Below are 27,422 nucleotides of genomic sequence, written 5' to 3'. Positions count from 1 at the left end.
GGTAGGCCATAAGAAAATAAATAAAAATAAGCACCTGTGCACAGGTTTTAAATTTTGCAATCTCATCTAATCTTGACAGGTGTTCCACCAGGGAACTATTTCTCCCATTCTCGAAAGGAGGGAACTAAGCCCAGAGAAGGGACGTGCCTTCCCAGGCTACACAACCAGTGAGTGGAGCTGGGAGCCTTTCTTTCCAGCGCATAGCAGCTGCCTCAGGAAAACACAGAGTGGAACAGGAAGGTCTAGTGGGTTTGAAGCCTCACAGACCTTTCGGAGGGGAACAGCTCCAGGTTGGCCTCGCATTTCTTGTCCTCACCGCAATTCTTCTCAAAAGGGATCTGAAAGGCCAAGAGGAAAGCACTAGGAAGATCAGCCCCAGAGGGGTTCTGACCCCTGGCCTCTCTGTCTGCCCCGCTTGCCTCTTACCTCCTTAGTCTCCGAGTGTGGTATGGGTCTCAGGATGGGCTGTACGTCCTTGCCCTGCTGAGAATGGAAAAGTGGGAGGGCCAGGAGACAGGAGAGATTAGTTGAGGTAGTAGAACTCGTGGAGGAAGGCTAGAGAGGCTCGGGGCTCGGTTGGCCTGGCTGTGGTCTGCCTCTTTCAGGACAGGCCCCTCTCTCCTGCCTCAGCCCCGGCTATCTGTGCAGCCCTTTTCTCTGGTGGCAGCTCCAGCTCAGGGTGTCTCATTCCGCCTTTTCTGGGCAGAAGGTCTGGGCTTGGTGGAGCTGCCTCCAACAGTTCCTCCCACTCCCAGTTTCTTCCCGTGGAAGGACCTCCTTGTTGTGCAGCCTCTGAGCTTAGCAGCCCGTCAATTTCATTTGGTTCTCCTCTGAGCCCCACCATCCCCCTCCCCCACAGCTCTCCATCACCTATCAGACCAGGGCCAATTTTTTCAACATTTCCTGAGCTTCTACTCTAGACCAGGCCCCGTGCTGGGCACTGGGTATACACCAGCGAACAAGAAGACAGACATACTGCCTCCCTCCCAATACGGCGGGAGAAAGGAACAGGCATTTACCACAGAGAGGCCAAGTGTTGATGTGGGACAAGTATAGGGTCACTCTAGAGCATATGGAAGGAAACTTATTCCAGGAAAGTTTCCCAAAGAAATATCATCTCAACTGAAATCTAAAGGCTGAGTAGGAGGAAGCCAGGTGAAGAGTGTGGAGAGGGAGGAACAAAGAACAGTCACACAAGGCCATGTGCCGGGAGCAGGGCGATGCTCAGGCAGCTGGATCACAGTGTTCCAAGGGGCCAGGAGAGAGCAGGGTCAAGACTCCAGTGGGCCTTGCAGGACATGTTAGGGATTGGGACTTTATCCTGAGGGTAATGGGGACCATGGAAGGGTTTTATGGGTGATGAGTTGTATGTAGGCCATCCTCTAAGCAGCCTCCAGACTCCTCCTTGAGGGGTTAGGGTACTGGCGGCCCCTGCCGACCGCTCACCACCCACCCTCAACATTCACACACAGCTTCCCACCTCCTACCAAACCACTGCCAGTTCCCAAGCAGGCATAACGGGCGTCTGTGTGGTTCAGCTGTCTTCCTGCCAGGAGCTAAGCCCACTTCCCCATTTCCCTGGAGCCTTCCCCATACTTTTCCTCATGCTGTTTCTCTGCCTGTCCTCTCTCCACCTACCCAAAGTCCACTCCTTATGGAAGATCCATAAGCAATGACCCTTCCCCAAAGAAGCTTTGACTACTTTGACCTCAGGTCTCTTTTCCTCCCTGACTTCCTGCACCACACAGTTTGTTGTTTAATTAGTGCCTCTGGCAGAGCCAACTGGTTGTCCCCATATGGCTTTTTTCAACTTCTTCCTTCAAAATAGGCCTTCACTTTTTAGCTGGTCGCATGGTTTCATGGACTGAAGTCCACATTTCTCAGCTTCTCTTGTAGCTAGGTGTGACCATGCCAAAATGTCATGCAGATTTGAAGGGAAAGAGCATGCTCTCCCTCCACCCTTCCTTCCTGCTGGCAAGAATGGGGACGTGCAGAATGCAGACACAGTGGTTAGAGCTTGAGCAGACTCTGCAGCCTTGGTACTGCAACAGCAGGGCAGAGCAGTTGCAACAGAAGCCATCTGGCCTGCAAAGCCAAAAATATGTACCATCTGACCCTTTACAGGAAGTGTTTGCCAGCCCCCGATTTAGAGAATAACTGCCATACCAGCTTTCACTGCCTTTAATAGGATGAAAAAAAATAGACTTTTCTTTTTCTTTAAGCCACTTTGAATTTGAATCTATGTTGTTTGCAGCTGAGTTCACCTACCTGACACCTTGGCCATGCCTAAAACAGATCCAGTTGCCTCCTGGATGATTCACAGGCCCCAAATGCAACCAGTCCATAGCTGAACTCACCAGCTCTGCTTCCTGACCCACCTCCTTGTTTGCTCATGCTTCCTGTTGCAGTGAGAGGCACCATCGTCCACCCTCATCTGCCTCTCGCCCCACGTCTAAGCAGTTGAACAATCCTGCCACTAAGCCTCTCTTTACGGTATCCACTCCTTTCCGCTCCCATAAAAACTGCCTGGGGTCAGGTCTTCTCATCTCTCATCTGGACCATGACGATAGCCTCTCAGAGGTCTCTCTGCCTCCAGGGTCATATCCTTCCAATCCAGCCTCCATACAGCCTCTGGAACTATCTTCCTAAAGTACATACGTGACAGTACAGATGTCTATTCCCCTCCTTCCAATAGCTACACCTTAACTTTCCATTGGGGAACACTACTCCCTGCTTCCTAGAACTTGGCATTAAGTTGGGGCTGATCACCCCTTGCCCCTGTGTGCCTGGTCCTACTCCAGGGCCAGCAGTGGGTACCTAACCCAGGCTCGGTGCCAGGGACTGGTTTAAAACAACAACAAAAAAAAAACTCACTGCCATTGAGTTGATTCTGACTCATAGTCACCCTATAGGACAGAGTAGAACTGCCCCGTAGGGTTTCCAAGGCTATAAATCTTTACAGAAGCAGACTGCCACATCTGTCTCCCATGGAAGCAGCTGGTGGGTTTCAACCGCCGACCTTTCAGTTAGTAGCTGAGTGCTTTAACCAGTTTGCCACCAGGGACTGGTTTAGGGGTATAAATATGACTCAGGTCATGATAGTGAGAAGGACCCAAAGTGAGAAGGAGGCATTCTCTTTTCTACTTGGGGTTACCAGGCTACAAAGATAATGTCTGGGGCTGTTGGTAGCCGTTCTAATAAAATGAAGGAGAGATTGCCTGGCAATGATACCAGTGAAAGGATAATGATACCAATACAAGGATATGAAGAAAGGCGGATTACCGATGATCTTATTTGGATGCCTGGATCCAGCTATGTGTGAAGCCAGAATCTATCCTTGGTCTCTTTAGATACAGGAGCCAATAGATTCCTTTCCTTGCCCGAAGAGATTAAGTCAGTTTTGAGTTGGGTTTTTGACACTTGCAATAAAACAAACAAAAAAACAACCCATCCTATGGGAGGAAGGGAGAGAGGGGAAGCTTTTGCTTAGGGGCATTGAGTTTATGTAAATGACAGAATAACTTAGAAAACAATAGTGATAATGGCTGCACAACAGGAAGAATGTAATCAATGTCATTGAATGATACATGTAGAAATTGTTGAATTGGCGAATGTTTTGTTGAGTATATTTTTACCACAATAAAACAAACAAGCTATCCTAACATACTATAGCGAAACGAGTTCCTTTACATGGCCTTTTGCCTTGGTTCTTTGGAAAAACACCTTAAGAGATTTTTCCCCTAAGACTTGAGGAGTTACCTTTGCACTAGTTTCCTACCCCAGAGGGTTTGTTACTTTTGTCCAGGTTGATTGACATTTCCTGGGTAAGCTGTAAACCAGTTTAAACAACTCAAGGTTTGATACTCTTTGTCTGGCCCTGGGCTGCAGCCTGCCTTGTGATTGGTATGCACCTTGCAGGGGCTGATCAATAGAATGTGCAAATGAGGTAAGTTGTAGCCTACTGTGCAAATGAAGTATCTGTGGCCAACAGAGAGGGGATTGGATTAGTTTGTGGCCCCCTACTGGGAGGGGCTATGCCTTGAAATAGACAAGGAGTTGTGTGGACCCCATAGAGGTTTCAAATAGAAAGAAGCAGAAAGAGAAATGGCAGGAAGAAACAGGAAGAAGAGAGAAGCAGAGAGAGAGGAGGCAAGGAACCTCCTAAAAGAGCTGTAACACAGTCAAGGGCTGTAATACTGAAGATGACAAGAAGCCCAGAAGGGGCCCAGTGGCAGAGCCTGTGGTGACAGGCCCAGAAGGGGCCCAGTGGGTGGTAACAGATGGCAGGGCCGAGAGGAACCTGAACTAAGGGGGAGAAGAGGAGTCCTGCACAGCCTAGAGGAACTGAGAGCTGTTGTGCATTGAAGAGAGACTTTGCCTACATGCTTCCTGATCCTGAGTTATAGCCTGTTGTTTCAGATCCCAAGATGTAGTCTGTTCCTTAATAAACCACTTAACTGTAAGTATAGTCTGTGAGTTCTCTGTGGCCATTGCAATGGATTATGGAACCCAGAAGAGAAGCAGAGTGCCGTGGGAGGGACAGCTGGTGTCAGAATTGGTAAAAGGCTCGAGAGTGGAGGTATGTCTGACCACCACCGCCTAGGGTCGGCCTTGGGCTGATCTTGATCCTGGTCATCATCCCCCTGAGGTTAGACAGGTTCTGACACTAATACTACTGCTGATACTGACACTACTACCCTTACTGTTTTACAAGTACGATTTCCTTCCTGGAAACCCTGGTGGCGTAGTGGTTAAGAGCTATGTCTGCTAACCAAAAGACTGGCAGTTCAAATCCACCAGATGCTCCTTGGAAACTCCATGGGGCATTTCCTTCCTCTCCTTAAAATTCCTTTACTGGCTCCTTGCCACCCTCAGGGAAAAGGCCAAACCCCTTAATCCATCTGAAAAGGCCACTAAAGAGCTACAGGCCTCTCTGGCCTTGTCTTCTCTCTCCCTTACCCATCCCACAACCCCACACTCTCACATTCTTATGCCTTCTTCCTAAATGTCCATCTCCGTTTTTCCATCTGGGGACCTTCAGGGTCACCTCTTGTGGGAAGGCTTTCCTTATCCTCCAGATTTGTGGCAAAAGATCTGTGCCACCCTGTATCGAATTTTACCATAGCGTTATTGCAGTGGAGTCTGTCTATTTACTTGTCTGGCTTTCGCCTATGAGCTCCCCAGTGGAGCAGGTCCCCAGAATAGGGCTTAGCGCGGGGAAGGTGTCCACTGAAATTTCCTTAGGTGTGTGATGAACAGCTGGTCAGCAGGGCTTTATATTTTGCTAAGCCATCCATTGCTATCTTCAGATCTCAGGAGGGTGAGCATGTGTATCCAGGAGTACGCTCACTATATGCAACCAGAAGGCAGCAGGGGGCAATGACCAGGTGGCAGAAAAGGGCAAGAAAGAGCACACTAAGCAGTCACTACTCAGGAGTGAGAGGTCGCCAGCTCTGGAAGAGATCTCACAATATAAAATATTGGGACTCATTTTTTATAGATGGGAAGATAGACCCAGAGAGCTCAAGCTCAAGCTCGTGCCAGGAAAAAAACACAGGTCGTTTTCACCAGACCCTGCTGCCTACCTCACAGAGACCAGACTAGGTCTAACCAGGCTTTTGGCACTGTGTGATATGGTAAACTAAGGTGGATAACAGTTGCTTTGACTACCCAACATTCTTCCTCCTTCTTTCACGTGATAAGAGCACTTCAGTTTGACTTTGAGGGAACTAACTGCCCCTAACTGAATGCATTTTGGTGAGAAGTCTAGTCAGGGTGCCCTGGATGGTCCTGGACTCAAAGCTAGGTCTTTTGGAATTCTGTTCCTGGAATTTGCATCTTCAATAGAGTGTTCAAAGTCCAAAGGTATGAAGTTGGTTCATTGCAGGGGCCACGCCCTGAAGAGTCCACCCATTATTTCCTTACCTTGAGATTACCTCAAGCCACCACCCTGGCTCCCCTTCTCCCACTCTAATAAGGGGGTTAATGAGTTCATCAGATTTCCATTTGAGGTATAGATACAAACACCCATAAATTCCTTTTCCTGCTTAAGTAAGCCATATTTGGTTTCTGTCACTTAAAATAAAAGACTCCTGTGTGAGACAGGCACTTCTTGCTAAACTGAATTTCTATTGCCCCGTATTCTCCATCAGTAATCCCATCAATCTCTTCTTACCACCCTGTGGTCCCTCGGTGTCCCTTCTTCCTCCCAAAGAGAGAAATTTAGGGAGACATTGATGGGAGAGATGAGGTCTTGAATGCATACCTGAGGGTGATAAGAAGAATAAAACAGCCTATGTCATGAAATGACTTCCAATTAAATGCGTGCTTTGTCCACATCTTACAAATGATTAAATTCTAGTACTTAGCTGTTCAGGACCTTAACAGTAGAGAGAATTGTAATAATAGCCATTGTTTACTACATATTAGGTTTCTAAAATATACTTGGGGTTGCCTCTCAGCACAGGGATTGTCACTCCTCAGCCCCAATTCCATGGCAGGCATCATTAATCAGTCACAGCACTTTTCCCCATTGAGCCCTACCAAATGTCCCTGAATCCTTGTCAAACTGCTCTAGGCAGCCATTATCAATCAATCAAAGTTTTTAAAAGAAAATTCTAGAATAATTAGAATATCCTAGTTCTGGATGGAAGAAGTACAGCCAGAATGCTCCTTAGAAGCAAGGATGGCAAGACTTCATCTTACATATTTTGGACATGTTATCAGGAGGGACCAGTCTCTGGAGAAGGACAACATGCTTGGTAAAATGTGGGTCAGCAAAAAAGAGGAAGACCCTCAACAAGATGGATTGACACAGTGGCTGCAACAATGGGCTCAAACACAGCAACGATTGTGGTGCGCGACTCGGCAATGTTTTGTCCTGTTGTACATAGGGTTGCTGTGAGTCAGAACCGACTCGATGGCACCTGACAGCAACAACATTTCTAGATATTAGTTCCTTGAGAAGAGAGATGAGTCTTAGTCTTTTTTGTTATTATTAGTGCCTAACACTGGCACTTTGTAGGCTCTCAAATGTATTTCACCTAAAGTTTCTACCAGCCCTAAGAGGTAGGCATTAATATCCCCACATTAAAAATGAGACAAATGCAGCACAACTGGACTAAACCAAAAGCAAAGAAGTTTCCTGAATAAACCAAACGCTTCGAAGGCCAGCATAGCAGGGGTGGGGGTTTGGGGACCATGGTTTCAGGGGACATCTAAGTCAATTGGCATAATAAAATCTATTAAGAAAACATTCTGCATTCCACTTTGGAGAGTGGCGTCTGGGGTCTTAAATGCAAGTAAGTGCCCATCTAAGATGCCTCAATTGGTCTCAACCCACCTGGAGCAAGGGAGAATAAAGAACACCAGTGACACAGGCAATTATGAGCCCAAGAGACAGAAAGGGCCATATAAATCACAGACTACATCTGCCTGAGACCAGAAGAACTAGATGGCACCCAGCTACAACTGAAGACTGCCCTGACAGGGAACACAACAGAGAATCCCTGAAGGATCAGGAGAGCAATGGGATGCAGACCTCAAATTCTCGTAAAAAGACCAGACTTAAAGGTCTGACTGAGACTAGAAGATCCCCAGAGGTCATGGTCCCCAGACCTTCTGTTAGCCCAAGATAGGAACCATTCCCAAAGCCAGCACTTCAGACAGGGGTTGGACTGGACTGTAAGCTAGAAAATGATACTGGTGAGGAGTGAGCTTCTTGGATCAAATAGACACATGAGACTATGTTGGCATCTCTTGTCTGGAGGGGAGATGAGAAGGCAAAGGGGGACAGAACCTGGCTGAATGGACATGGGGAATACAAGGCTGAGAGAAAGAATCTGCTGTATCAATGGGAGAGCAACTAGGAGTATGTAGCAAGGTGTATATAAATTTTTGTATGAGAGACTGACTTGATTTGTAAAATTTCACTTAAAACACAATAAAAATTAAAAAAAGAAAATGAGATCTAGAAAGGTGACATAGTTTTCCTAAGGTATAAAACTAGGAAGTAACAGAGTCAGGACTTGAATCCAGATCTAACTTCAGAGTCCAGGGTCTTTCCACCATGTCACATTGTCCTCTTCTTTGGCAAATTTATATTTAAAATTTCAGAATCTTGTTTCAAAGTAACGAGGGAGGGGCAGAAGAGCACTGAATGGAGATATGAATTATTAATAAAGTAATATTAGGTGCGCGTTGACAATCGTTGAAACTGGGTGATAGGTATATGGGAATTCATGAAACCATTTTTCTACTTTTATATAGCTTTGAAATTTCCCAAAATAAAAAGTTTAAAACAAACTTCAAATCTTATGCTTCAATTCTAAACTTCGTCTTTTATGGAATATTTAAGAGACTAGAATAATTTGATCTCAATCCTATTTTTATACAGGACTGCTATAAGCAAAACCAACCCGAACATATCAGTAGTTGTTTAAATTAATGTTAAAAAAAACTGTCTGGGATGGGTGTTAATAATAAATGACCATAGGTACCTGGCAAATCATGCTATACCACCTTGGCTGGATAATCTGTATGACTGAACATTCTGCAGCCCTTGAAGCTAATTTCAACTCATAGCAATGCTACAGGATACAGTAGAACTGCTCCCCGGACAAAAAAAAAAAAAAAAACTAATTATGAAAGTTGAGTAGTAGCATTTATATATGATGTGTGAATAAAGTAGTAAAAAAAAAAAAGGTAAGTACATTGCAATCAAAATCATGTTACAAATGCGGGTGTAAGGCCTAGAAGAAAATATATTAAAGGTATGAGTACTATTATTACTATTATACAGTGGAGGAAATGGCAGCACAGAGAGGGAAAAGTGACTGGTCACTCAACTGGACCGTGCCAGAGCCTCGCCTGGCACCCAGCGTTCATCTGCCCATTCCCCAGCTATAGAGCCGGCTCCTTACCGGGAAGTGAAACCAGAACTCAGAGCAGGACTCCCTGGAGGTGACAGCTGTGTTCCCGCTGAGCTCATGTTTCCCTCCCGGGAACAGCCCCCGGCTTCTGGTCCGATGGCCGTCCAGCTGCAGGGTATAGGTGAGATTGGCAACCAGGGGCCCTGGGCAGGGGGAAAAAATGTGGAGCTGAACAGTGAAGGGTCCTGGGCCATACTCCGGATGGGAGTGGGCAGGGGTTCTAGGGAGCAGAAGAACAGCACTGACTTTGGAACTGGGGAAGAAGAGGCTTGACTTGGAAGCAGATGGTGATGTTCACCCCTTCCTTCTTCCTGTTACTGGCTGAATAGGAGCAGTCCACTTCATGCACTGGGATCTCAGCCGGGGAGAAAGCCATCCTGGTGATGATATCCACCACAGGTCGGGAGCTGTGGGACAGAAAAGCAGCGGGGCCTCCACTGAGCCTCCTCGATCAGATGCCAGGGCTCCCCCTGCCACAGCTACAGAGTCCAGAGGACTCTCCTTCCTAAAACAGACTTCAAAGTCACTGTTTCTTCTCAATAATAATAGCAATTACCAATTACGGTTCCCCACTTCATCCTAGCACCCTCTGATCTACTTCCTCTGAGTTCTCAAAAAGAGAAATCATCTTGAGCCTCTATGCTTATAACCCTTTAGTGAGGCCAGATGATATTTAGAATAAAATCCAGACTTTCACTATACATGCCACATTGTCTGCCTCTCCAAGTCTCATCTCCCTTGGTCCACCACGTTCCAGCCACCTTGGCCCTCTCAGTTCTTTGAACACAGCAAGCTTCTGCCTGCCTTACAGCCATGGCATAGCTCAGATTTTCTGCATAGAAAGCTCTCACCCCAGCTTTCTGCAGACATCTCCTCTTTCAAGTCCCAACTCAAATATCATCTCTTCAGAGAGGTCTTTTTGGCTCCCCAGTCTATAGTAGGTTCCCCTATTAGTCTCTCTCACAGTACTCTGTTCACTTCTTCCACAGCACTTATTACAATTTGGAATTACTCATTTATTTGCTTAATTTATTAATTATGTATTACCCCACACATACACCATGTGCCCGGGGCCTGGTTCAGGTTCAGTGTTTAAGACATAGTACCAAACCAGTTGCTACTGAGTCAATTTCAACTCATGGCTACCCCACGTGTGTCAGAGTAGAACTGTGCTCCATAGGGTTTTCAATGGCTGATTTTTCAGAAGTAAATCACCAGGCCTTTCTTCCAAGGTACCTCTGGGTGGACTCAAGCTTTCAACTTTTTGGCTAGCAGCCAAGTGTGTTAACTGTACCACTCGGGGAGTCTTAAGACATAGTAGGTGCTCAATAAATGTCTACTCACTGTATGATGTCACGTTAATGCTCCCAACAACTCTAAGGTATGGGAAAGCAGGGGATGCCACCATCATTTCAAAGATGAGGAAACTTAGCTCCTGAGAAGTTAAGTGAGTGGGGTAAGATCACTCAACCTGTAAATAGCAGAGCTTCAACCTGAATCTGGGGCATCAGGTTCTAATGCCATGTCTTTACTTGCTACATAATGTTGCTTGTCTAGGAGGTTTTAGTGTCAGATAGGCCTGGGTACAAATCCCAGTTCTGCCACTGACTAGCAACTGTGTAACCTGGAGTAAGACAACTATAAAAAGAGAAAGTAGCTCACAGCGTTGGGGTTAAAACCAAATGAGCTGATGCCTACGAAGCATTTATTGCAGTACCTATTACACGGTAACTGTTCAAAGGATGAGAGAGGAAGTTATTCTTAGGTGGGACTCAGAAGTCCCATCTCACCTCAGTATGATCACCTGACCCTCAGCTCCTACAGCCACATCTGTCAAGCCATCACCTCCAAGGTCCTTCACCCCGTGGATGGAGCGTCCAAACCACCGAATTCCTGAGAACACCTGGTTCCCTTTTATCCGCTGAGAGCAAAAAAGAAACTCATGCCAAACTGGGAAGAGGACAGGTTGGAGGAAGGGAAGAGTCAGGCTGGACAGTGGGTCTGGGCTTGGAGGCTTTGAGGTGCCTGGAATGGGTTTATGATTGGCAGGCAGGGGTACTTCACCTGGCTAGGTCGGGAGCTGAGCCCACCACGCCGCCCATTGAAGATGTACAGAGCCCCCTGGTCCTCCAGTGGGGCTCCCACAGCCACGTCCATCAGCCTATCCCCATTGATGTCCGTCAGGGCAGTGATGGCTGCTCCAAACCGCCCAAGGGGGTACCCAGGATCCCCCTGAAGTTCTGAGACCTCTTCAAACCCCACCTGGGAGAGAGCAAGGAGACAGGTCACAACACATTCAATCACTCAGCAAATGTTCACAGAACACAGCATGTGTGACTGTGAAGAACAGTAAAGAAATGTAAGATGGTGCCATCCAGCTCCGCCTTCATCTGTGTGACCTTGTGGCTTTGGAAAGTTACTTAACCTTGCTGGCCTCAGTGTACCCATCTGTCAGATAAAGCTTGTAGTATCTCAGAAAGTGATTGTGAGGATAAAATGAGGTCAGATATACATAAAAGGTTGGGCCCTGGGTTTCGTACACAGTCCACCCCCAATGAGTATTAGCTACTGCTTGTCTGTTGTTCTAAAAGTTTGATTAACACATGATCAGACATGGAAAATTTTTCAGAATAATCAGGACCTGAATAGGCCTATGAACCTCTGCTTCTTCCTACTCCCTTGCCTCAACGTCCTCCTGGTCCACACCTGTTTTCTATGGTAGACAAACACCCGGCCTCCTCTCTGCTCCCCATAGAACAGGGGGGCTCCAATAAGCAACAGCTCCGTCTCCCCATCTTGGTCCATGTCGATGCCACAAAGCTCCCCACCAAAATAAGAGCCGATCTGTAGGAAGAGGAAGATGTTTGAGGAAGAGGCAGGGATCTCAGGAGATCCTCTTTCCCCATCAGCTGCACCAAGTCCATCTTCTTCCAGCCCCTCAAATGCAGATTCAAATCCTGGATCCAACCTGAAAGCCTATATGAATAGGACAAGTTGAGTTCTTCGAGATTAATTTTTTAAACTGTGAAATGGAGATGACAAAGCTCTCCTCAGAGGTGTTTGGGAGAAGCAAATGTGATAATGTTTGTGTAGTGCTTGTGCCACTGGGGTGCAATGGATCGCTTTATTCGGTCTTTCTCACCATGGTCTTGTACCTCCCACCAAGCTGCTGGGTGGGACTATGCAAATGAGGTGCTTGTGGCCCACCAAGGGGATTGGATAGGTTGCTAATAATGCACATAAGGCTTATGGCACCCTTGCGAGGATGGGAGGATGGGAATCCTAACGAGAGGATTGGTCATTTTTGCCATCCCGCTAGGCTTAAGATGAGCCATCCCAGAGGCAGATGGCAGGAACCTCACTACCACCAAGAAGAAAAAAGGGTATCCTTTCACCCTGGGGTCCTTGCGCTGAGAACCTCCTAGACCCGGGAGACAGAGCAAGAACTGTAACACCAGACATGGCGCAAGACGGCAAGAAGCAGCAGCAGAGACATGGCAGCAGCAAAATGAGAAGACTGCTCAAGATGGAGAGATGGGCGTCCTGGCCCATGGAACAAGGTGGTTACAGTGGGTGTGCCAACCTAGGGAACTAGAGAGCTGAGAGCCTTTGGGCAGGAGGCTTCCTGGTGGAGTGGGGTGCCCCTGGGCACTTATTGGCAGAGCTAAAGAGCTTTGTAATACTTGCCTGACCAGGGCAGAGGTGAGGCCGAGAGGCCAAGGGCCAGAGGGAGGCCTGCCTGGGGGCACAGCTGAGGAGAGGCTGTCCTGATGGAAGAACTGTATCCTGAGTCATTCTTGATCCTGAATTGTAACCTGTTGCTTCCCTAATAAAACCCCATAGCTGTGAGTATGGTGTGTGAATTCTGTGTGGCCATTGCAATGAACTGTCAAACCCAGCAGAGAAGTAGAGAGTATCATAGCAGGGACAGATTGTGTCAGAACTGGTAAAAGGGTTGGAGGGTAGAGGCATGCCTGACCTCCACCTCATAAGAATCAGCCTTGGGTTGTTGATCTTGATTCTCCTTCCCCCTTGTGAAGTTAGAGGATGTCAGATGCCCCTACCACCATGCCATTTTTTACAACCACGCAGTAAGTGGATGAGTGTTCAAAGAATAACAGGGACTATAATGAATGTCCCAGGCAGCCTCTGTTGTGCGGATGCCCCTTGGCTGCGCTCACCTGGGCCCCGTCTATTTTCTGGAACTGGCTCCAGCGTCCTCCGCCATTTGGCGCTTGGAACAGCAGCACCTGCCCCGTGTGCTGGTACCGGGGGGCTCCAGCTGCCAGCAGTGATGTGTGTCTCCGGGAGGGCAGCCAGGTCACCGTGTAACCTGAGGAGCAGGAGAACGAGGGGCTTGGAGTTAGGAACACCATGGATACTGGAAGCAGGTAAAACTCGTGGGGAAAGGGGCAGAGGCCCTGGAAACTGAGCTGGTGGCAAAGATCCTCTGAGACAGCCAGGATACCTCCTAAGACAAGCAGCAACGTGCTTTGAGCAGTCCAATGTGCACCCCAGCAAAATGCAGCCATGAACCAGAGGACAAACATGGTGCATCCCTTTGAGGCTCAATTAACTGAGGATTGGCGAGGGAGGCTACATTGTTTTAAAATAATAAAATAAAACATGGATATAGTAGTAAAAAGAATGCGAAGATTGCATAAATATTAAAAAAAAAAAACATGGTTTATTAGTGGTTACCAGGGATGAGTGAGTGGGAGGGAGAAAGGAAGACACAGTGCTTAGGGGACACTGAGCTTAACCCAAAAAACCCATTGCTGTCGAGTTGATCCTGCCTCATAGCAACCCTACAGGACAGGGTAGAACTGCCCACAGGGTTTCCAAGGAGTGCCTGGTGGATTCGAACTGCTGACCTTTGGTTAGCAGCCATAGCTCTTAACCACCACGCCACCAGGGTTTCCTACTGAGCTTAGGGTGATGGAAAAATCGGAGAACGTTGATGGTTGAACAACACGATGAGTATATTGAATGTCATGGAATTGAACATGCGAAGATTGTTGAAATGGCAAAAGTTTTGTTACCTATATATTTAAAATATATGTGTATATATTTACTACAAAAAAAAAAAGTCAAAAAAAAAAAATGGGAAAGCTACCCCGTTTAGTGCTTAATGACGTCACTTCAGGCTGTCTTCACACTTGACACTTCTTGTGGTAGGGTGCTCTGTCCTCTGTTAGTACGCTCTGCTACACTGATGAGATGTTTGAGAACATGCTGCAAGCAGCTAGACCAGGGATTGAGCTAGAGCCAGGAGCCACCCGGTAGGAACGCTCTGATTCCCTGACCCAATCCAATTTTCCCTGCCTAGAGCAGTTGGAAGTGGGCAAGAAAAACAGAGATGTCCAAGACTATAGGGCAGGAGAGGAAGGGTGAAGGGTCCTGAACCCCTTTCCCACACACTCATGTATATTCCCGAAGCATTTGCCTTTTGAAATTGGTGATACAAGGTTTAAATCCTAGTTCTACTACTTCCTAACTGTAACTTTGAGTAAATTACTTGATGCCTCTGAGCCTCAGTTTTCTCATCTAAAAACTGAGTATAGTACCAATCTCATAGGGTAGTTTTTTAGGATGAAATAAGACTGTGAATATAAAATGCTTAGCACTGTGCCTTATATATATATATGTGTGTGTGTGTGTATATATATATATATATATATAAAACCAATTGCCCTCAAGCGATTCCAACTCATGGCGACCCCATGTATGTTAGAGTAGAACTAGGCTCCATAGGCTTTTCAGTGGCCGATTTTTCTTTTCTTGGAAGTAGGTTGCCAGGCCTTTCTTCTGAGGTGCCTCTGGGTGACTCAAACTGCCAACCTTTTGGTTAGCAGCAGAGCACTTAACTGTTTGTGCTACCCAGGGACTTGGTCTCTCTCTCTCTCCCTGTGCAATATATAGTATACAAAAGAAAAAAAATTTTATTGCCGTTGGTTGAATCTATTCTGACTCATAGCACCCCTATAGGACAGAGTAGAAGTGCCCTATAGAGTTTCCCAGGAACAGCTGGTGGAGTCGAACTGCCAACCTTTTGGTTAGCAGCTGCGCTCCTAACCACTGTACCACCAGGGCTCCGTATTATAGAATATATAATGTGGAATATTATACACATGCACATACACACACACATATATATGAAGTGCTCAGCTGCTAACCAAAAGGTGTGTACACACTCACATATATATATGAAGTGCTCAGCTGCTAACCAAAAGGTCAGTGGTTTGAACCTACCAGCTGCTCCCTGAGAGAAAGATTTGGCAATTTGCTTCCACAAAGATTTACAGCCTTGGAAACCCCATGGGGCAGTTCTCCTCTGTCCTGTAGGGTTGCTATGAGTCAGAATTGACTTCATGGCAGTAGGTTTGGTTTTGGGGGGTATAATATATATTATAATATAGTAGGGTGCAAACTAGATATTAAACTGGAGTTTTTTCCTCTTTTTAAGTGAGCAAAGTTGCCAGCTATTTGTAGTATACTCAAGAACAGAAAACCACTTTGAAGGCAGTAAGACCAACTGACGCATTGCTGTCGAGTTGATTCAGATTCATAGCAACCCTATAGGACAGAGGAGAACTGCCTCATAGAATTTCCAAGGAGCGCCTGGTGGATTTGAACTGCTGACCTTTTGGTTAGCAGATATAGCTCTTAACCACTACACCACCTTGAAGACAGTAAGCATAGCGGTTAATTTTTTAGAATCTGGCCTAGAATACCTGGGCTCCAGCTACTAATGGAGCTGTAAGTGAACCCTGGGCAAGTTACTTAAAGTCTCCTTGGTTCTATTTCTCCCTGTGTAAAATAGAGATAACAAAAATACTTCCTCACAGGGTTGTTGTAAGGATAAAACAAGATGAAATATTTTAATAATGTGAAGTGCTCAAAACAGTGCCTGGCATATAATATTTATTCAGGAAAGAAAGTAAAAAAAAAAAAGAAAAAAAAAATCCACTCCTTAGAGGGATGGATGCAAGGTGAGCAGCACTAATTTTCCCAAGGAAAGAATTCAGTAAGACCTTTGTGCTCTGAGAGTTTAACAAAGGAGTGATCACGCCCCAGTAAGTGGTCATGGATGAGGCAGGGTGGAGGGAAGGTGAGAAAGAAGAACCCGGAAGCAGTCCTATCTGGGTGCTCTTGGAACCAGCTTGTACCTTGGGATGGGCTGATGATAGGAATTGAGTTCAAAGATCTACAACCTCAGAGCACATGGGTGAGGCCCCTCTGTCACCTGAGCCTGGTGTCACCTTGGGTCAACAAGCCTCTGCAGGACAAGACTTCAGCAATGCCATCATGAGGCAGAGAAAAACAAGAGCAACTGTGGTTTGACCAGACTCTAATTTCCTTTATGTTTCGCATCAAAGGAATTTCAAAACTGAATAAACCTCTGGAGTTCTTGGACAATTCAAGAGGATGAAGCCTCAAGAAGGAGCCACTAGTCCTCCTACTACTAAGACAGGTGAGGGCTCAAGTGATTAACTGGAAAAATTAAAATGTTATACCAGTACTAGTATGTCAGAGGAGAGCTGTGCTCCATAAGGTTTTCTGTGGCTGCTTTTTCAGAAGTAGATTGCCGTGCCTTTCTTCCGAGGTACCTCTGGGTGGACTCCAACCTTCAACCTTTCAATAAGCAGCCGAGAGCGTTGGCTATTTGCACCACCCAGGGATTCCAAAAAAAAGATGTTATAACCATATTTGAACTCTGAGTTGTTCAGGCTGGTTGCTTAATTGCTTTCATCACTATTCTGAAAGCCAATGTGAGTGACTCTGCCCCTGAAAACCAAAATACTTGCCAAAAAAGAAAAGTACTCACCCAAGTATCCTGTTCTTGCTTCCTGTGTCAGTGGCTCCTTCCCAACAAATATGTCATCCTGCAGGTCTGCCTTCAGGTCTAGAAAGCCCCCAGTCCAGTCCTTGGCTCCAACTGCCCCCACAACTCCACGGTTCTATCCAGAGAAGGTGAGCGGGGGTCAGCCATCCTCCTGGAGTGGGCTCCATGCCCACAACACACTCTTCAGCTCCTACCCCTGAGGCCCCCCACTTCTGTCCCACCACTCACGTGGTTGAGGTCAGCGCTGATCCCGCTGGAGGACAGCTCCATGTTGAAGGATGTCAGATCCTGTTTGCTTGTGCCTGAGGGACAAGTAGAGAAGAAAGAAGCTGAGACCCAAGGGGCAGTAAAAACTGTGATGCTCATGAAAGGACCAGAAAGAATTTACTTTTGGGTGAGAGGAAAGAATGTGAGTTAGACGAACCTGGGCAGTGATTTAACTCTCAGTTGGCTTTCTCATATAAAGCTCTATGAGTCCCTGAACTTCACCTCAGCGTGTCTAAAATGCAGCTCTGGATTTCTGCTCCTACTAAGGCTTCCCCACTTCAAAGAATGGCACCACCACCCACCTAGTAAATGAGGCTAAAAACCAAGGGATCAGCCTTGTTTCTTCCTTTTTCTCTCTTTTATCTCTAACCCATCACCAAATCCTGCTGGTTCTACCTCCAGAATACAGCCATTCCCTTCTCTGAACAATGTGTACTGGCGGCACACTGGTCTAAGCCATCCTCATATCTTGGCTGACGCAATAGCTCACTAATTTGGTCTCTGTTTCCATTCCTCCCCCCCTTCCATGCTTTTCTCCACAGAGCAAGCTAGGGTAATCTTTTTAAAAAATGTGTATCAGATGACATTTCTCCCTTTCTTAAAAACTGCATTACTTTCTATTGCTCTTTGGACTAGAATCTAAACTCCTTATGAGGGTCTAGAAGCTTCCCACCTTCTCTCCAACCTCCTCTCTCCCTTACTTACTATGCCCCACTCACACTGACCTTTTGAATTCTGTCAACATGCCAAGCCCTTTCCCACCTCCTGGACTTTGCATTTGCTCTTCTCCCTGTCCTTTGCCCATAATCTTCACATGGCTGTTTGTTTCTCATATTTCAACTCAAAAATCACCTCAGATAGGTCTTCTTTGAAAAGCCTATCTAAAGTGGCCTCTCCGAGTTAAATCTATCTTATCACTTTATTCATTTTCTTTATAGGACATAACACAATCTTTAGTTGTCATGTTTGTTCACTTGTTGATCAGCTTTCTCTATCCAACTTGAACGTGAGCTCTGCTTTGGCAAAATCCCTATGTGTCTTAGTTGCACGCCTAATACATGGTTGTTGCAAGAATGAATTAATAATATGGAAATACCACCAGCCTTACAAAGATGCTGAGAGGACTGAATTAAGTAATATAAAGTACTTGTTACTTGTGGGAGTCCTGGAGGCGCAGTGGTTAAGAGATCGGCGGCTAACCAAAAGGTCGGCAGCTTGAATCCACCAGCTGCTCCTTGGAAACCCTATGTGGTGGTTCCACTCTGTCCTATAGGGTCACTATGAGTTGAAATCGACTTGACGGCAGTGGGGTTTTTTTGGTTACAGGTAAGCTTCCAAGAAATTTAGCAATTATTATGATGACTTCCTCATTCGTTGAATAAATATCTAGAGTAACTAAATATTTGCTGCTACGGATATGATGGTGAAAAAGCACACGCAATACTTGATATGACCATCCTCACAATTTAGTGTGGGAGGCAGAGATTGAGTAGACAGCAGAGCACAGTGTAACAGGGCTCTGATAGGAAACATGCGGTGGGTTTAGCAGCACACATGGGAAGAAGCACATAAACCAAGCTTGGGAGATCAGCAAGAACTTATCAAAGGAAAGGACATCTAAACTAAGATTGGAGGGCAAGAGCTAGTCAGGGCAGGGTAGGGGATAAGGGTTAGATATAAGAGCTACCATTTATAGAGAGCCTACAATACACCATCTTGCTCAGAAATTAAACCCTAATCAGCCCCGTAAGGCTGGTGTTGTCCTCGTTTAGCAGAGCCATACAATGAGGCTCAGAGAGGGAAAATGACCTGGTTTGTCACACAGCAAGTCAGAGGCAGAGTGGATTCTTAAGTATGTCTACCTGGTTCGATTATATATACCACATTGCTTCTTCAACTAAGGCTGTGTCCTATCAAAGGGGATTTGCCCGTGGGAATCATGTCTTTTTTAGCAGACTAAGCTTCTTGAGGAAATACCCTCCTATAGCCAGCTCTCCACCTAGTGACTGCAATAACCAAACCAAGCCAAACCAAACCCATTGCCGTTGAGTCAATTCCAATTCACAGTGACCCTGTAGAGCAATGTAGAACTGTCCAATAGGGTTTTCAAGGAGCAGCTGGTGGAGTTTAACTGCTGGTCTTTTGGTTAGCAGCCAAGCTCTTAACCATTATGCCACCAGGGCTTCGACTTTCTTTTCTTTTTCTGAGCCAAGGAAGAGAGCCTGTGGTGTCCTCACACTGGGTCCCTGTTTGCTTGGCAACATCTTAAGTAATTTGGAGCTAGGATGAGTGAAGTGAGAGTTGAGCTAGGGTGGGAAGGAATTATAGTCATTCTGCAGGGCTCAGGTGACATCAAGAAGACAAAGGTCATTCCTGGGCCTTACCCTGGATCAAACTAGGCTCCAAAAGAAAGACGGAATTTTGAAGAGAAATATCAGCAGCCACTTTATCACCCTTGCTTAAATGCCTTCTAGAGGCCTTTCTCAGGAGAGCTCTGTCACAGAGTCAGATAGTAAGTGCTTGTTATGATTCACTGTGTCTGTATAACAATGACAATGTCTCTGTACACAATCTCCTGAATGTTCCCTCCCAGTGTCTGCCACTCACCCTCAATGACATAGATCTTCTTTTGCAGCTCAGTGAATAGACCTTTAAGCTTCTCGAACGTGTCCAAAATCTTTACAAACTCCTTCGTGGGTTTCGAGGCAAATTTGTGGAGTGTCTCCTGACTTTCCTGTTTCTGAAAATGCTTCCCAATCTGTGAGGGAGTGAAGAGCTGGCATCCCCAGAATCTCAGACCAGTTTTCTATTATTTTCACAACTCCCAGCTCCCCAGCAGAAAGGGGAATGGGATTCAAGAAGAGGAGAGGGAGAGATGAGACATGAGAAGGAGCCAGGAGCCTAGGGGCCCATACCCCAATGATGTAGCGGATGATGTCTTTGGCTACATCAATGCTGCCTTTGTCAGTGGCTTCCCCGTCTGTGATGATGATGAGCACTTTGGTGGCATCTGGCCGGGCCCCCAGCTTCTGCTGGAACACCTTTGTCCTGTGTTCAAGAAGGAGGGATGTGAGAGACTCCTCCCAAACCTGGGTCTTCTCCCTCCCACCTCCTCCCCGCTTCTACCGGTGTTCTTCATCAGATAATTGTCCTCTCACTATGCAAAAGTCCTTCTCATATTTCTCAGCCAGATACTCCAAACCTTCAACGTTCTCCTCCGAACCTTCCACCTCATCTTTGCTGCCACACCTCTCCTTCTAGACTAGTGGTCTTCAAACTGTATTCTAGGCTGTTCATAGACTATCTCAGGGGTCCATGGGCAGTAAGATGAGGCTTTGCGAGGGGTGACTCCAGGTTCCCTCCACTTCAATCACACAGTGACTATGCTTTCATCAGTTTTAATCCGTTCAGTATGTTGGTGAGATTTCAAAGGAAAAAAAAAAAAAAGAGTTCTTGGCCAAAAAACACTGAAAAGCCACTCTTCCAGAGCAAGCTCATATAGTGTCACCTCTGCCTTCCCTACCATCCCCAAGCTGCCCAGAGATCGCAACTACAGTACTTATCCTGGGAACTGTAACGGCTGGTTTCTGTCTCAGTTTTCCCTCTAAACCCTGAGTTCCTCAAGGAAAGGACCATGTTTGCTTTGCTAACTCTTGGCACAGAGTAGGTGCTCATGCTTAATAAAGGATAAAATAAAGGGAAGGGCCTGTCCAATACCGGACAGGCCAAGGCTCAAAAATCCTGCCCTGCCACAGCTTCCTTCTGAAGGCAGTTGGGTGAACAATGTGACCCCTCCTTCCCCACCTCCACAGATAACCAGAGATGGACAATTAATCCAAGAGCAGCCAATCCACCACCCATGCCTTGTGAAATGACTGACTTGGTAGCAGAAGCTGAAAGCCACATGATGAGACTGGAAAAGCCATTGTGGGAGGTGGATGAGATATAGAAAGGAGGGTGGGAAAGCTACTTAGAAGCTGCCAAAGACAGAGAAGCAGGCCGTACTCACAGCAGAACACTGATGAGCAGGACCTCAAACGTCTGCTGTTAAGACCTCTAGTTCTATCTTGGGTCCAAAACATTTCTCCAAACTCCATCCATATGGATTGTGCCTATCATGGCTCCAGTTCCTGGATTCCCGCCCTGGTTTAAACCACCATCATCTCTCATCTGGATTTTTCAATAGCCTCCCTAACTGGCCTCTCTGCTTCCACCCTTGCCCCACTGCAGTCTAATATCAATATTGCAGCCAGAGGGGTCCTTTTAAAAACATAAATAAGATTATGTCACTCCTCTGCTCAAAACCTCCAATGACTTTTCATTGTATTCAGAGGAAAAGCCAAAACCCTCACTCTGGCCTCTAGGTCCCTGTTGATCCCAATTCCCATTATCTCTTTCACCTCATCTCCTACTACTTTCCCCCCTCCATTACTTCTCTCTAGCCACACTGGCATCCTGGCTCTTCTTTGAACATCCTAAGCATGTTCTCACCTCAGGGTCTTTGCAAGTCCCTTTGCCTGGAATGGCCTTTCCCCAGGTATCCGTGTAGCTCACTTCCTCAGCTCCAACTAGTCTTTGCTTAAACATAACCTTCCCTGTTCTTTTTATGGAATATTGCTTTACTTTTCTTTATAATACATACACCTTCTACTATATTAACCTAATTTAATTATTTATCCTGTTTATTATATTTCTTTCCACTACTAGGATATCAAGCTCCAAGAGGGCAGAGATTTTTGTCTGTTTTGTTCCTGCGATACTCCTAGTGGAGTCCCTGGGTAGTGGAAATGGTTAATGTGCTCGGTGCCAACCGAGGTTCAAGTCCACCTGGAGGTGCCTTGAAAGAAAGGTCTGGAAGTCAACTTCCAAAAAATCAGTCATGAAAACCCTATGGAGCACAGTTCTACTCTAACACACATGGGATCACCAAGAGTCGGAATCAGTTCAATGGAAACTGGTTTTTTATATTCCCAGCACCTAGAATATGGATTGGCAAACAACAACCCACGAGTCAAATCCAGCCTACGGTTTGTTTTTGTACAATCCATGAACTAAGAATGCTTTCCATATTTTTAAAGGGTTTGTGAGACAAAGAACTAGATTTGGCCTTTTGTCTCTGGTTTCTGAAAATAGTGCTTGAAATTCCCCAGCAATCCAAGGTGTTTTTTCATAAAACTGCGAGGCAATACTTCCATCCACTGCTGTCAAGTAGATTCCAACTCATAGCCACCCTGTAGGACAGAGTAGAACCGCTTCATAGGGTTTCCAATGCTGTAAATCTTTACAGAAGCAGACTGCCACACCTTTCTCCTGCATATTGGCTGGTGGGTTCAAATTGCCGACCTTTTGGTTGGCAGCCGAGTGCTTTAACCACTGTGTCACCAGGGCTCCCTAGGCAACACTTAAATATGTGTAAATGAGGTGGGAGCCCAAGGCACCACATCTGGAAAGCTAACTTCAGGAAAAAGAAGGGGGGCATGAAGGAATCAGTCATGGATATTCAGTGATTCAACCAATCGTTGACTACACATTAAGATTCCAGTCATGCATATACATGGAGGCCCCAATAACTATTATAAAGGACCCTAGGCCTTGGAGCTCCCTTTCGAGCTTCCGGATTGATGATGCACGTGGGAGGACTAGCATGTCTCTGGGGACATGAAGCTCCGTGCCAAACACTCCTTTCTGATCTCATCTGTGTGTCTCTTCGCATGTACCCTTTTGTGGTTATATTAAAAACTTATAGTGAGTATGCCTTTTTCTGTGAGTTCGGTGAGTCATTCTAGTGAATTATCGAACGCACCAGGGGTAGTGAAAGCCAGCAGTGCCTGACATCTGCCTATTTGGTAGTTGATTACAAGGACAGAGTCCTGATTTGTAAGGAACCAGCTTTGGGTGGCTGGTCACAAGAGGACTGTGCAAGCAGTCATTTTGTAAAGATCTAACTCTGGGTAGTTGGGGAGTGAGAGAAAGAGAAATGTCGTGTGAGTGACTGGTGTCAGGGATGGAGAAAAGCGGAGATGTGAATTATCTTCACATTTTGGGGATAAGCTTTGGGCTGATTATTATTTACACAGGGCCATAAACACAAAGATGAATATGCAACAGAGACCATACCTGGCCAGCAAAGCCTAAAATATTTGCTGTCTGACTCTTCACAGAAAGTTTGTCAACACAGTGGGTGGTCAAGAAATATTTGTTAAATAAATTCCCATGACCATCTCTTTTTGCTTCCACAATTGACACCTTTTAGGGTGTCTCCCCCTCCCCTTTCTCCAGGAACAACCCCCTGCCCATAGAAGGGGGACCTTAGAATCCCTGTTTGTTCTAGGTGACCCTATGCCACAGTGTAGACCAGGCCATAGCTTAGTGGATCCACGGACACCTGACTCAAGACTGGCCGATTAGATTTTCTGTCTTGGAAGCTGGAATTCAGGTTGTTCATCTGAACTGGAGAACTGGGGCTGCCATTTTTTGAGTGGACATATGTTTGACCCTTTATATACCAAAGCTGTCTACAGATAGAGAAGAATAGAGTAGACATGGCAGACCAAGTGAGCCCCAGAAGAAAAGAGCTGGAAACACATGGGGAAAGTCTCAAGGAAGTGTATTACATGCATGTTTAACTTATGCAAATTCAACTATACATGCTTGGCAAAGAAATGAAAATTAGAAAAATCAGTGAAATAGTGCGTGAAATCCTTCCTGTATTTTACTCAGTTGGAGTGTCTGCCCAGGGTGATTGTGAGATAGGAGATATGTCATTCTCCTCTGCCTCAAATCAGTTCAGTGTTCTCGTGGCCACCCTAATGTTTAAAGATAGGCTTGTTTTTATATTTTAGTTTTAATACAGTATGGTCCTCAACATAATCCAACTACTTTCATCCAGGGCTCAATTTAAACACGGCAATCTGATCCAACTCTGAGGGAAAGATTTTTCTGTGTTGAATTTAGGAAATCAAGGTATGCCAGCCTCCAATGTGAGACTTGAGTATGCTGAATTTTATAAACAATTCGAGGAATTCTTCAAGTATAATTTTGACTATTTGAGATTTTTCTTCATACCATGGCTTCAGAAACTGACCTCCCACTGTGGCTGCCTAGGTTCACACTTTCCAGATCCTGGTTCTACTTTCTCATGAGGCCTGACAACACTTCCTGTTCCAAAGTTTCATGAGCTGCCACTGAATCCTCCCAAGAATTTCCCTTTTGTATTTAGTCAGTATAGAGTGGATTTCTGTTACTTACAATCAAAAAAACCTTGCCTAACATTACTCCACTTGAATTCTCACAACAAACTGCCCCTGGCTGAGCCAACCCATGTGAGTTTCTGCACCTTGCAACTGGAAGGGGCTAAAATGGATAGGCTCTCTCCTGCAAAAAGGAACTCACGCGACATAGTTGATAGCACCAAAGGTGTTGGTCAACTGGGCCATGTGTTTTACTTTGGCCAGCAGGGTATCAGGGTCCTTCTGCCCAACATAATCCAAGAAATTAAATTCTGTTTTGTAGGTTGTGGAAAACTGAACAGCAGCAAACTAGAAAAGGAAGGAAGAAATGATGTGTAGTTACATGTAAGTTCCACTTATCTGCTCCAATCTCTACTTCTTGTCTAGGATCTGGGCCACTCAACTCCACATTCCTGCCTCAAATCATTCTTTGGAAAATGAGGCAATATATAAACAAACATAGAAATAAAATTAAATAAGTCCCTGCTTCCTTATGTAGTGTTTTTTGCTGAACTCCTGTTTTCTGAGTCTGCCTGTTTAATCAAAAGTGATGGTTCCCAGTAGCCATATTCCTGCTGAGTAACCCTGTTAAACTGGGTACAGTTGGCTAAACTAGGGAGGTTCATCTGACTGAAGCTAAGTCAGTCAGAATCTCTTCCCTGAAAATTCAAAATTTGCAAAGGCAGGAGTTAAGAAGAAGGCAAAAAACCATCTTGGAACTTTAACATGTGAACATGGGAGCTTTTATAAGCTCATGTGACCCAAGGAAGCTGAAGGAGCCAGTCTACGGAGAAAGAAGAGGGAAGCAAAAACACAGAAAGAAGCAGAAATGAGAACTAGAAAGTCCTAGCAGCTTTCTACTCCCTGATTTTTGTTCCTTCCTGAGGTCCAGTTATAGTCATTCTCTTAGGTTCTAGAGACACCTCATATTAAATTTTCTATAAAGGCTTAAGCTAGTTCAGATAGGCAACTGTTGCTTGCAGCCAAGAATTCTAATACATGTACCTGGTAGGACGTGTTGCTGAGTTTCTTCATCACATCCTTCATGAAGTCCACAATTTTCTGAAATTCATCTGGCTGCATGCTCCTTGAGCCATCAAACAGAAACACCAGGTCTACGTTGCCCTTTATACATTCTGCAGAGGCCAGACATAAAGGGACCTGGTGAAGTGTCTCCATTATTTGGGCTGCTATGCCGGTTTCAGGTACGACAGCCACTTGGAGGCATTTTAACCCACTGGCTCCCCACCTCTGGGGTCTTTTTCACCCATGGATTGTGGTGGCTTACCCTGATAACCAGGGCGTCCTTGATGCACAGGGCTCCCCAGATTCTGGTGGAAGAGGTAACACTGGCCACTTAGATAGATATTCTGGTCACATGCCCGAGACAGCCCAGGGTCACAGGCCTAAAGGAAGCAAAGGTAAAAGGGTTGAGGTTTCCTCCTACTGTACATCTTTTGGTCAACATTAGTCAAGAACAAAAATCTTCAGCGTCACGGCCCTTCTCCCTCACTCCTTACATCTAACTGGTTACCAAGACAACCAGTTAATTTTGCCTCCACGATGTCTTATATCTGCCTCTCTGTCACTACTACCAGTGCTGTGGATCATCGGACACTCATGGCCTGTAGAATAAAGTCTAAACTCCTTAACGTGGCATCCAAAATTAGTTACACTTGGGCACTAGCCTATATTTATAGGCCCACCCTCACCCATTCCCAACAACACATTCTGTATTTACGCCAAATCACTCACAATTTCCAGAATATACATGCTGTTTCTCTCACTTATGACTTTCTTGCTAGACAATAGTTTCTTGAAAGTCAGGGCTCTTATGGTCATCTTTGTATCTCACTCCCCTTACCCCATCAGAACCTAGCACAATGCCTGGCATAGAAATCCAGTTATATACTGGAGCTCACTTAGTCTTTCTATCTCTCAATATTTCACTCAGTCTTCTATCTCTCACATAGCTGTGTCAGAAGGATGCTACTGGGATGAATTGGAAAGAACAATAGACTTGGAATCAAATGGGAATTTGATTCAAATACTGGATCTACCACTTCGCAATCATGGGACATTGGCAAAGTCTCTTAACCTCTTTGGTCCCCTGTTTCTTCATGTGTAAAATGTGTATACTGATTCCTATCTCATCTGACTGTCTTGAGGGTTATCAAAGGCAAGGCAGTGTTACTAAGCTTTGCGCATTTGTGTATCACTTCACAATTTCTGCCATATGGGGCTATCATCCATACTATTATTTTCTTAATATATTCCTTTAAATTTACTTTAGTCTCATCCTAAACAATATAATTCAAGAAATCACAAGTTTGATGTGCTTGTTGTATATTTTTTTCCAATAAGCCCTTCAATGTATGTAGCTATTAAAATGTTAAAAGTCTGTGTACCACCAAAAATCATCTTGTATATCAAAATGGTCACAGATGTTTCATAATTGGGAAAAAAAAACTGAGGTAAGTCAGGTCTTGAAAATAGTTGGTTTATAGTTGGTTCTGGAAACCCTGGTGGCGTAGTGGTTAAGTGCTACAGCTGCTAATCAAAGGGTCGGCAGTTCGAATCTGCCAGGCGCTCCTTGGAAACTCTATGGGGCAGTTCTACTCTGTCCTATAGGGTCGCTATGAGTCAGAATTGACTCAATGGCACTGGGTTTGGGTTTTTTTGGTTTATAGTTGGTTCTCAATAAACACTGATGAAATCTGGATCTCTTTAATGCCTTTAACCTTCTGTGGGTTTTTTTTCTCCATTTCTTTCTTTTCAGCCTCTCTTTCCTAGCATCGAGCTTCACAGGCTCTGATATTACCCTACACAAAATCTTACCAAAAGGCTTCCACTTATGGGGTCTGTCGCCAAGGTCATTCCCAAGTACTTGGAAGTATAGTTGGAACCTGTAGGTATGAGAAGGTTAGTCTGGAAGAGCTTAGGCAATCCAGGTGTGTTGGGGCCAGCCTTGATTTCCCTGAGACACCACTCCTCCCAGCTCCCTCCCCAGTAACTCACCACTCAGGCTGACTGGTAGGCAGTGTCCAGTGTCTGGCTGGCACTGGTAGAGATTTCCCACGTTGTTCCCCTCACCTGGAGCTCCTACGACAACCCTGGTGAGAAACCTCACCTGTGAGATGGAGTGCCCAG

At 45.6% G+C, this 27,422-nt stretch overlaps 1 protein-coding gene across 3 annotated transcripts in view; it reads right to left on the bottom strand.

Moving 5' to 3' along the window:
* The window catches only part of ITGAL (integrin subunit alpha L), a 63,602-nt gene that overhangs the window by 13,882 nt on the left and 22,298 nt on the right, over positions 1–27,422 (bottom strand). For 2 of the 3 annotated variants that reach the window (XM_049903695.1, XM_049903694.1), the window contains 18 exons: positions 27,291–27,385; positions 27,111–27,178; positions 25,561–25,678; positions 25,278–25,408; positions 24,436–24,581; positions 19,959–20,091; positions 19,651–19,801; positions 17,005–17,078; positions 16,759–16,891; positions 13,112–13,263; positions 11,637–11,774; positions 10,995–11,192; positions 10,721–10,851; positions 9,177–9,337; positions 8,922–9,073; positions 6,176–6,265; positions 427–483; positions 268–338 (listed from right to left, as the gene is read on the bottom strand). In XM_049903695.1, coding sequence (XP_049759652.1) covers positions 268–338; positions 427–483; positions 6,176–6,265; positions 8,922–9,073; positions 9,177–9,337; positions 10,721–10,851; positions 10,995–11,192; positions 11,637–11,774; positions 13,112–13,263; positions 16,759–16,891; positions 17,005–17,078; positions 19,651–19,801; positions 19,959–20,091; positions 24,436–24,581; positions 25,278–25,408; positions 25,561–25,678; positions 27,111–27,178; positions 27,291–27,385 — 2,199 coding nt within the window. The remainder of the gene's footprint in view (positions 1–267; positions 339–426; positions 484–6,175; positions 6,266–8,921; positions 9,074–9,176; positions 9,338–10,720; positions 10,852–10,994; positions 11,193–11,636; positions 11,775–13,111; positions 13,264–16,758; positions 16,892–17,004; positions 17,079–19,650; positions 19,802–19,958; positions 20,092–24,435; positions 24,582–25,277; positions 25,409–25,560; positions 25,679–27,110; positions 27,179–27,290; positions 27,386–27,422) is intronic. The other variant, XM_049903696.1, reaches the window with a different exon arrangement.

This window comes from Elephas maximus, chromosome 12 (genome assembly GCF_024166365.1).
Source record: "Elephas maximus indicus isolate mEleMax1 chromosome 12, mEleMax1 primary haplotype, whole genome shotgun sequence".
NCBI classification, from domain to species: Eukaryota; Metazoa; Chordata; class Mammalia; order Proboscidea; family Elephantidae; genus Elephas; species Elephas maximus.
Note: the sequence above shows the minus strand (reverse complement) of the source record. Positions and strands in the feature narration are given on the sequence as shown.